At 37.3% G+C, this 9,885-nt stretch overlaps 2 protein-coding genes across 5 annotated transcripts; both read left to right on the plus strand.

The window, feature by feature from the left end:
• The first annotated feature begins 1,461 nt into the window (after positions 1-1,461).
• Positions 1,462-5,172, plus strand: LOC113286658. 4 transcript variants are annotated; one of them, XM_026535224.1, is made up of 8 exons: positions 1,478-1,514; positions 1,641-1,768; positions 2,148-2,233; positions 2,355-2,474; positions 2,627-2,857; positions 2,974-3,098; positions 3,322-4,208; positions 4,666-5,172. In XM_026535224.1, the coding sequence occupies exons 2-8, from the start codon at positions 1,697-1,699 to the stop codon at positions 4,939-4,941; spliced, it is 1,797 nt and encodes a 598-aa protein (XP_026391009.1). In that variant the 5' UTR covers positions 1,478-1,514; positions 1,641-1,696; the 3' UTR covers positions 4,942-5,172. The 4 variants fall into 4 exon arrangements, with proteins under 4 accessions (XP_026391008.1, XP_026391010.1, XP_026391011.1 ...); XM_026535223.1 differs by having other exon boundaries at positions 1,462-1,768; XM_026535225.1 differs by having other exon boundaries at positions 1,462-1,768; positions 4,669-5,172.
• Positions 5,173-5,652: 480 nt separating this feature from the next.
• LOC113286657 (probable rhamnogalacturonate lyase B) lies at positions 5,653-9,637 on the plus strand. Its single transcript, XM_026535221.1, has 16 exons — positions 5,653-5,795; positions 6,148-6,300; positions 6,403-6,430; positions 6,509-6,599; positions 6,692-6,816; positions 6,920-6,970; positions 7,060-7,299; positions 7,405-7,540; positions 7,655-7,825; positions 7,927-8,088; positions 8,180-8,286; positions 8,384-8,474; positions 8,585-8,726; positions 8,814-8,970; positions 9,052-9,292; positions 9,392-9,637. Exons 2-16 carry the CDS (start codon positions 6,180-6,182, stop codon positions 9,635-9,637), a joined length of 2,109 nt encoding a protein of 702 aa, XP_026391006.1. The 5' UTR covers positions 5,653-5,795; positions 6,148-6,179.
• Positions 9,638-9,885: the final 248 nt, after the last annotated feature.

A 9,885-nucleotide genomic window follows, 5' to 3' on the forward strand; every position in this document is an offset into this window, starting at 1 on the left:
GCACTTATCATGATGACATGGTTATTAATATATTGCACGTCAAACAATTGAAAGCTTGTTCTGTTTTATGACTAATTTGATCTCTATCTAATGTTTAACCTCTAATTCTTTGCTTTCAGTTGGCGAAGGAAGTCAGAAGTTGGCCTTATAGTTTCCCTGCTTCAGATGACTTTCCTGCTGCAGATAAACGGGCAGCTTGTTAGTCCGGGATAGGTGGTTTCATCTCATAACTCCTTTAGCTTTTCCAACTGTAACTGAGCTAACTAGTATAATTAACTCCCCAAGAATTTTCCCGTTAGGTTTGTTAACCGGCTTGACATTGCTGGAACTTCTGCTTATGTTGGTTTGGCTCCCCCAGGAGATGTTGGATCTTGGCAAAGAGAGTGCAAGGTTATTCATACATGGCGGTCTTGTTAAACATTTAGACAATGTTTTGGACTAAAGCCAACACGGATGGATCGTTGTCGATCCCAAATGTTCGTGCGAGAGAATATAATCTTTTTGCATGGGTTCCTGGTTTTATTGGAGATTTTAAGCACAAAATTAGCATTAAGATATCTCCAGGTTTTGATTCCTCTCATTTCGTATGTTTGATTTGTGAGTATTAAGATACCCTTTTAGCTTTTTCCTTATTTTTGAACACAACTATATGGGTTGTTTAAGAAACTGAAGTAATTCTTAGATCTCTATAGGAACTTCTTTTTAAGTAATACTCCGAATTAACTTTTTGTTTTTCGACTCTGTCAAAAAATTACTTCCCACGCGGTATCCAAACACATTCGTCGCCATTTAGGAGCATCTTATCTCCAAATATATCCCTGCTATTCAAACATTGATCTCTAATCTCGAAATTTACAAGAAGCAAAAGAACTTTTACTTTTACAACACAAAAAGTTAACTTTCTTCTTTGCTTCTAAAAATCATACACAAAAAGCTTCTAGAAATCACACATAAATTCGGTTTTAGGACTTTTAACAATAGTCAAAAAGCAACTTCTTCTTGAGATGGTTTTTCAAGAAGCTGAAATAATTCTCAAATCACTTTTTTTTCACAAATTTTCTAAATTAACTTTTGGTTTTCGACTTAATTAAGTCCAAAAATTTCTGAATCACTTTGTTTTTTTCTTTGCTTTTAAAAGTCCTATTAAAATTCTATTTTTAAACTAACTTTTATGTTATGTGACTTTTAAGAGTGGTCAAAATAACTTCCGGATGCGTAACCAAACAGACTACAATTTCCTAGCGATTCAAAAAATCTTTAGCCACATGGCTCACATCTGGCAATTCTTGAACCTACCCACATTTTTCAGCATCCACACACGCGAAAAACCCAAATCATCTGACGGTCTAGAATGAATTCATACTATGTGGACAACATCTAACCATATATTTTTGTCAAGATTATTTTTCCATTAAAGGGAAATTGCAGTAAGCTTTACTCTCTGTAACTCTGAAATTTCGTCAGAAGCAAAACAAACAAAACGTTTCGATTCTCCCACTAAATGATAAACTTAGGTCTGTTTTCACTGTCCATCACAAAAATGGGTTTCTCACAGACTTGATCATGATATCATCTGTCAGTTTTTTTTCTTTTTTCCCCCCTCTATGTTTTATTCTCAAGGGGTTTCTCTGTTTTTCTAGTTTCTCTTCTTAGTTGGGAGCTCTAGAAGAAAGGGTTTCATTCTTTGCCTCTTGGAATGGAATCTCTTGGGTTCTTGTCATTATCATCTTCTTCCTCTGCAAAAGGAAAGAAATTTCCATCAAAATCGGTGAGTTTTTCATCTGTTTTTTCAATAGGTATAAAAGCCATTTCTGATTTTTGAAATCTGAGGGTCTCTGGTATGATTATTATGGCATTTGATTTTAATCATTTGTTTTGAGTCTAAGAGAAAAAGGGTTTTTTATGGGTTCAATTTCTTAATTTTTTGGGGGATTTTTCTCTGATCCACTTGGTTTTGTTTTAAATCTGCTTGTGGATGGGAACTTTGTTGTTCTGGGATTATGCAATGCGATTGTGTTACTTGTGATTTTTGTTATTTACAAGTGCACATTCACGATTTTGGGTAATTGATTCAGGATTTGGCCATAATCAATTAGAATCTGATCTAGAGTTTATATCAATCTCATTGTTATATTTTCATTGTGCAGAATCGGCCATGTCATTTTTGTGGTGAATCAGCCAATCCAGATATCTGTGTGACTTGTTGCATTTGCAAAGTCTCTCATGTGCATCTGTATGTGCTCTCAAATTTGCAATTGTGTTCAATTACGGCAGCTATTGTTTCTTAATTGCATTTGTAATATCTGAGATATTGTTGTTCTGAATGTGTCATCCTATTTTCTTATTGTCGTCAGCTATTGCCTGCATAAGAAGCTTGCTACAGTTTCAGAAAAATGGTATTGTGAAGAATGTAATACCTTGTCGAGTTTCCAGCAGGAGCTTCCAGATCAGCTTGCTATTCATGCTACATGGAAGTGAGTATTGCATTTCTGTATGACCTTGTATGTTTCATTCGCAGAGGATTTATGCACCAATGGAGACTTTCGTGTGTATGTTTCTGCAGTTGTGAAGCTTTAATATCGTTATACGGACTAATCGAATGTTTCGTTTGTCAATAATTTGACAGGGGAAGCTTTGAGATTCTCGATTCAGTTCTTATGGGTGGAACCTATGAAGGACTACAAGCCCATCTTTCATGGAAAGTTCGTCGCAAAGTTTATGAGGCTGCAAATGCAATGCCCAATGTGCTGCAGTTAAAGTTGTATCCTCGTTCGGATGTGTGGCCCGAGGAATTCAAAAGATTGTCTCCTACTGTGGATGACATTGCCCTTTATTTCCTCCCCGGTGATAATGAGAGGTTTGGTTTACCATTTACATCTAAATTTTTGGTTTCAATTTTGCCATTTGAAATTTCTATTTCCCTTTTTTTTGGGTTTGAGAAGTGAGTTATGTTCTTGATTCCTTTCTCTGTAGATTCAGAAAGGCCTATCATCTGCTTTCTACTGTACTCATGACGAGGGATTCATCCATACAGAGCTCTTTGAATGGTTTTGAGTTGCTGATATTTTCCTCCAAACAATTGCCTACCAATTCTCAGAGTGAGTTCTTTGGTTGTTTCCAATTACATGCAAATGCACATCTGCTTATATGGTTTTTTGATGTTTGAATTGGAAAAACATTGCCCGCCATGAAAAACACAACTCAGGATATATCGATAATGCACGTGGGCATTCATTGCGCATATGCTCATCTGCAGTGTATGTCTCTCTTAATGAGCTTTCACTATGAAAAGCGGACACTGATAATACCTATTTTGAGCAGGAATCAACAACAATTTTTTCTTGTGGGGAGTATTTCAGTCTGTGGGAAAACACTATTCTTCTTCTCAAGTTTCAGTAAGGAATCAACTCAAAAGTGTCAGCTCGGCTTTATGCAACAATGACTATGGTACCAATAATGACTCATCAAACATTATCAAAGCGGATGAATTCATGGCAGTCAAACTGGAAACTGATATCATGGAAGAAAATACTGATCAGAGAACAGATAAGGCAGACTTGTCTAATTCTTACCATGTGGAGAAAAGAAGAAAAGTTAGTGGAGATCAAGGGCCTTTGTTAACACCTAAAACTGAGCAACCTTGCGAATTCGATTCTCCTCCTGGATTTATGACACCAATTACCAGCGACGGTTATGCTACTGATCCTTCTTTACTTTTGGGAGGTCCTCCTGGATTTACGAGACCAGAATCCAACATCGGTTATGCTACTAGTCCTGCTTTGCTCTTGGAAACTCCTCCTTGTTTAACACCTAAGTTAGAGCAACCCGGTGAATTTGATGGTCCTCCTGAATTTATTACACCAATTGCTACTAGTCCTGCTTTACTCTCTGGAGCTCCTCCTGGGTTTAAGACACCAAATACCAAAGATGGTTATGCTACTAATTCTGCTCTACTCATGGAAGGTCCTCCTGGTTTTTTTACGCCTGTAAATCCGAAAGAAAGAGGTGATTCCTCTGATGAAACCAGCCAAAAAGTTGAAGCATCTGATACTGTGGAGGCAGTTTCTCTTTGGGCTTCAAAAAGGCATAGAAGCGCTAGAGGTACCGCAACTAATAAGTACCTTCATGGCTCGAGTTTTCAGTCTCAGAAACCTACAAAGGTTACCGAGACACCAGAGCAGACAGAACTGCTCTTACGAAATCATCAGGTATGCACCTAAACTTTCCGTGTTAAGTTTTCTCTTTGTGTATGTGAAACTCATTGCTAAGAGTTAGTATTCTTTTTCGAAAATGATACTTGAACTTAAACTGTGCGCTCTGAACAAACTATGAGAGATTCGGATCATCGAGTATGAGTCTAGGCCTTATGCACTCACATGTTTATGAACTCACCACTGGTTTGGCTAATGGTATGCGAGGATGTACTATTAATCCAAATAGTATGAAATTTGTCTTTGTTTTTACTGCAAAATGGGTTGACATGGATTATATCTGACACAATTTGGTGGCTAAGATGCCATTCAGTAAAACTAACAAAAAACGAAGCACCCTTTCCTGTATTCTTATGTACACAAGTTAAATTCTTTACTAAGTTACTCAGTCCTTGACCTAATACTTTCTGAACTAGACAAGAACTGAGTTTTACAATCTGAATGTTCCCACCAGCAGGTCTCCAATGATGGCCGTGAAATGCATTCTACCTCGGATTGTAAACCACTTCCAGTTAAGGTGAAGGAGGAATTTGATGAAGTTTCGAAAGATCTGATCCTGCAGGACACTACACCAAGCCCAATCCCGATGCAAGTTGAAACTGTAAAAGATGGGGAACGCTGGATCACTGAAGTCTCAAATGAAAATGATCCCAAAGAAGATGACCATGACAATGGTTTGAGGTTGACACTACGGTACGATGAAAATGTAGGGTGGCGTGCAGATATATGATCACTACAGTATGCGCGGAGCTAGGAAGAGGAGATAGAAAGTATGTATAGTTTTTGGTGCTAGGCAGAGATAGTTGAAAACTGTTGCCATGTTTTTTTACAGTCAGGTTGGCAGGAAGTTTTTGTTATGCAACACAGAAGGTTGGTTTTGTATAAAGTCTGAGTCTGATCTAAGTAAGGTGTGTGCATCATTGTTGAGGAAACAAAAGAAAATGAATTGTTGTTCAGGCAATTAATCATGACTATTATAATCTTACATTGGATATAGAACACAACGCCCATCCAGGGATTGTTCCCTGCTCAGTTCCACAAATGGTGCTGCTAATGATGATATTAGTACACAAGATGTGCAGTCTTAACGGTACGACTGCAGCATATTCATATCTCCTGCATTGTTCAGTCCAAATCATTTTTGGTAACAATGCACATTATGTAATCTGAATTCGATCTCGAGGAAGATTTCAGTTCAATGTACATTATGTATCTTGGGATTGCACTAGATAACCCCACAATCATCAGAACATTTCAAATTGAGAAAATTGTGTTATCCTCTATTAAATTTTGAGCAAAAAATTGGTTATTGAAGGAAAAAGAAGAGATGTATCAATTTTTCTTGCTAATAATAGGTTTATAACTAACTTGTTGCTAAACACACATTCATTTACTATTAATATAGCTGCAATGATATACTAACAAAAATGAAATAGATTTTTTTTTTTATCGGTGTTAAGCTCCCTCTCTGCCGTCAGTGCGAAAAGAGAGGATGTAGAAAAAATAACAGTAATGAAGGTCAGATTATTGATGAAAAACATTTGAACATTTACAAGTACGAAATTAACACACAATCATAAAAAGGTATTTGTCTCTTTTCATTTGTGTTTTTTTTTTCCAGTTTGAATTTCCAACGTTTTTGGAATTAGAACTGAAGAGTTTAGGTAATAAGATGGTTTTTCATTCTCTTTGTTTTCTTTTCCCTCAATATACAATTAGAATTCTAAACAATAACCTTCTTTGCATGGGCACATCAAAAAGAGATAAAACGATAAGATTATATCCAAAATCACCAACTTAGCTTCAATAACATTGTCAAGAAAATAAAGAACGCGACATTGCAAAAACTAGTCATCTAATCTTGTTTCAATTTTCCAAATCTTCAAATTCATATATCTCGCTGAATATCTGATATAATATTCTGAGAGAATTACAGGTCAAAGTGGTGGTAGGAATTTTTGATAAGAGATGAAGAAGACAAACCATAGTTCCATGTTACGGTCGATAACGGCAATTCTTTCCGTCCTTTTACTGTCTACTACATCCGTCGAAAGTTTGGTCGCTAAGAACATTCAAGTAAATGTTGCCGGTACGTGGAATTTCTTCCTTCTGATATCCTCTAAACACCTCCTCGATATAACAATATCAATGACAGTTTTTGTTATTCTTCATGTTTATGTTTTGGATGCAGCAAGTGGAGGCTTGGATACTTCATTAAGGTACATATAAACATTATTACGTATAATTCATCAAAATATATAATGATTAATGCGTTATATAATTTTCATTTATGGTAGGCATCGAAAAGCTAGATCTTCATCTCGGGGAGATGCTACTGCCATTGGAAGATCTAACTCTAAACTCCAATTATTTGTTCAAGAACGACGCGTACATATACTATACACTTACAGTGCCTCTTTACACTTCACTAAGAAAATATCAGTACGTAGTTATTGATGGATGGGCCAATTTTCGTGCAGGTAGTGTTGGAGAACAACATAGTTAGAGTAAACTTATCGAACCCCGAGGGTCTAATAACTGCAATACAGTACAAGGACATCGATGGTAACTTACTCGATCATGGCTCCGCAGAAGATAGCAGAGGGTAACCTACACACTAAGATTTTGAGTTCTAATTATCTCCAAATTAAATGATTAAGATATCACATTCTTTCCTTCGCTAACTAATCTATCAATTCGCTGATTAGGTACTGGGATGTTGTGTGGGGTGACCCAGGGAAGAATGGGACGACGGACAAGTAATCTCTCTTTTTATACCAATGTGATATTACGTATATATGTAGCTTGATATCTGATTTGGGACCAACGTGAAATAATATGTTTATAGGTTGAGAACAACAACATTTAAGGTTATAGTACAAAATGAGAACCAAATCGAAGTTTCATTTACGAGGAGTTGGGATACTTCTCTTAAAGGCAAAGTCATGCCTGTTAATGTAGATAAAAGGTATGTAATGCTGAAAGATTCTTCGGGTTTCTATACGTACGCTATTTTTGAACGTTTGAAAGATTGGCCCGAGCTTAGCATTGTAGAAGCCAGGATTGCAGTCAAGCTCAACGAAGACAAGTAAACGACTCTACCTTATGCAGTTCTTGTACTAGGATAAACATGTTTTGTGTTATTTGTTGCATTAACACTTGTTCACTCTCTGCACTTTAAAATGGCGCCTAGGTTTCACCACATGACCATAACAGATACAAGGCAAAGAGAGATGCCTGCGTACCAAGATCGTCAGAAAGGTCAACCTTTAGCCTATCCGGAAGCAGTTCTTTTAACAGATCCAGTCAATCCAGCTCATAATGGAGAGGTAAAGAGCTGCATGATGGAGGCATACTGTATTTTTCTATTTATTACAGAAATGAATTTGTGAAATATTGCCTGAATAACGATTAAAATCTGACGCAGATATTCTGTGATGCAGGTAGATGATAAGTACCAGTATTCAACTGAGAACAAAGATACTGGGGTACATGGATGGATTAGTGCGAATCCCCCCATTGGATTATGGATGATTGCAGCCAGTAATGAGTTCCGCACAGGTGGCCCTCACAAACAGGACCTCACCTCCCATGCAGGCCCTATAAGTCTTGCTGTAAGCATCATTCGAACCTCTTGGTCTATCTCGATCATACATCTCAGTCTTTCCACTCTAGGAAAAGCATCTTCTTACCTGGATTTGTTATTGTAATTCAGATGTTTATTAGTAGTCATTACACCGGAGAAGACCTAGCACCAAAATTTGAAAATGGAGAACCATGGAAAAAGGTTTTTGGCCCGGTTTTTGTCTATGTTAACTCAGCTCCTGAAGAGAAAAGGGATGTCTATTCAACACTTTGGGAGGATGCAAAGTCTCAGGTTTCATCGATGCTCTTACCTTTTTCTACACTAAATATATGTACATGCTTAAGAGAGTTTCGCCACATCCCCATAATACACGTCCTTTCAGTTGGCGAAGGAAATCAAAAGTTGGCCTTACAGTTTCCCTGCTTCCGCTGACTTTCCTGCCTCAGATCAAAGGGGTACCGTTACCGGAAGCTTGTTAGTCCGGGATAGGTATGATTCTTCTCATGTCTCCTTTAACATTTTCAGATGTAGCTTAAATTAAACCCGTTTAACCAATTAATTCACGTTTCAAGAATTTTTCCATTAGGTACGTTAACCAGCGTGACATTGCTGGAAAATCTGCTTATGTTGGTTTGGCTCTCCCAGGAGACGTTGGATCTTGGCAAAGGGAATGCAAGGTTATTTATACATGTTAGACTTATTAGATCTTGTCATTTGTTTTAGGGTTATCAGTTTTGGACTATCAGACGAAATGTTAGTCGTAATTCTTCCGTGTCATTTGTTTCAGGGTTATCAGTTTTGGACTACAGCCAACGCTGATGGATCTTTTTCGATCCAAAATGTACGTGCCGGAGAACATAATCTTTTTGCATGGGTTCCTGGTTTTATTGGAGATTTTAAGCACAACATTAGCATTAAGATATCCCCAGGTTTTGATTTTTCTCATTTGTCATTTCGTATATTGTATTATATTCTCCTGTTCTGATGAAATCTTACTAGTGGGAAAAATTGTACAGGATCTAAACAAAATTTGGGTAAGCTTGTATATGAACCTCCAAGAGATGGTCCTACGTTGTGGGAGATAGGCTTTCCCGATCGGTCTGCTGCTGAATTCCGAGTACCTGAACCTAATAAAAAATACATGAACAGACTGTATGATAATCGTGAAGATTGGTAAGTTTCTACATCATCCCAAGCAATGCTGCCTCACCAAATCAACATTTTTATATAAAGACGGCATCTTTCTCTCTACAGGTTCCGACAGTATGGTACATGGGAGCGGTACTCAGAAATGTATCCAACTAGAGATCTCATCTATACAATTGGTGTTAGCCAGTACCAGAGAGATTGGTTCTATGCGCACGTCCCAAGGAAACTTGGTAACAAAAGTGTACCAACAACATGGAGCATTGTGTTCAAAATCAACAAAATACTACCATCTGGAACTTATAAACTCCGATTAGCACTTGCATCTGCTACTTATGCTGAATTACAGGTATACTACATCCCTAATCCAAAAAGTTCTTTTGATATTCTTTTACGACACTCATTCAATGTTTTCTTGGGTCACTAACTCACCTGATAATTTTAATAGGTTCGTGTCAATGACCAAAAAGCAGCAAAACCTCTCTTCACAACTGGAAGAATAGGAAAAGACAATGCAATTGCAAGACATGGAATTCATGGGTTGTACTGGTTATATACAGTCGACGTACCAGGAAATCTACTTCGTCCAGGCCAGAATACAATATTTCTAACGCAAACAAGAACTTCTAGCGCATTTTATGGTTTCATGTATGATTATATTCGGTTGGAAGGACCTCCAAGCAATGTTGCATAGAAGAAAAATCACATCTGAGTTGGGTATCACACGCTTCACCGGATGTTCGTAGGATGTCACCACAGTTATCTTAATTTCTTGTAAATATATTATATGTTGATCTGACTGCTATGACGCCCTAGGGGAGCTTAAAGCCTGGTGGTGTATTATTTAGGTTGTGAATTTTATATATGTCATCAGTCCATCTTGTTAAAATGGTAAGAGTTTTGTTATACTTCCAGCCTGGTTAGTAACTCTGGAAAAATCAG

This window comes from Papaver somniferum, chromosome 6 (assembly GCF_003573695.1).
Source record: "Papaver somniferum cultivar HN1 chromosome 6, ASM357369v1, whole genome shotgun sequence".
Lineage (NCBI taxonomy): Eukaryota > Viridiplantae > Streptophyta > Magnoliopsida > Ranunculales > Papaveraceae > Papaver > Papaver somniferum.

Excerpts from the sequence above, each read along its gene's own strand:
- LOC113286658 (XM_026535223.1), top strand. The coding sequence starts at position 1,697 with ATGGAATCTCTTGGGTTCTTGTCATTATCATCTTCTTCCTCTGCAAAA. Across the intron at positions 2,858-2,973 it reads CTCCCCGGTGATAATGAGAG|ATTCAGAAAGGCCTATCATC; the intron begins GTTTGGTTTACC and ends CTTTCTCTGTAG. Across the intron at positions 3,099-3,321 it reads ATTGCCTACCAATTCTCAGA|GAATCAACAACAATTTTTTC; the intron begins GTGAGTTCTTTG and ends TATTTTGAGCAG.
- LOC113286657 (XM_026535221.1), top strand. The coding sequence starts at position 6,180 with ATGAAGAAGACAAACCATAGTTCCATGTTACGGTCGATAACGGCAATT. Across the intron at positions 7,300-7,404 it reads GTCAAGCTCAACGAAGACAA|GTTTCACCACATGACCATAA; the intron begins GTAAACGACTCT and ends AATGGCGCCTAG. Across the intron at positions 8,475-8,584 it reads CTTGGCAAAGGGAATGCAAG|GGTTATCAGTTTTGGACTAC; the intron begins GTTATTTATACA and ends CATTTGTTTCAG.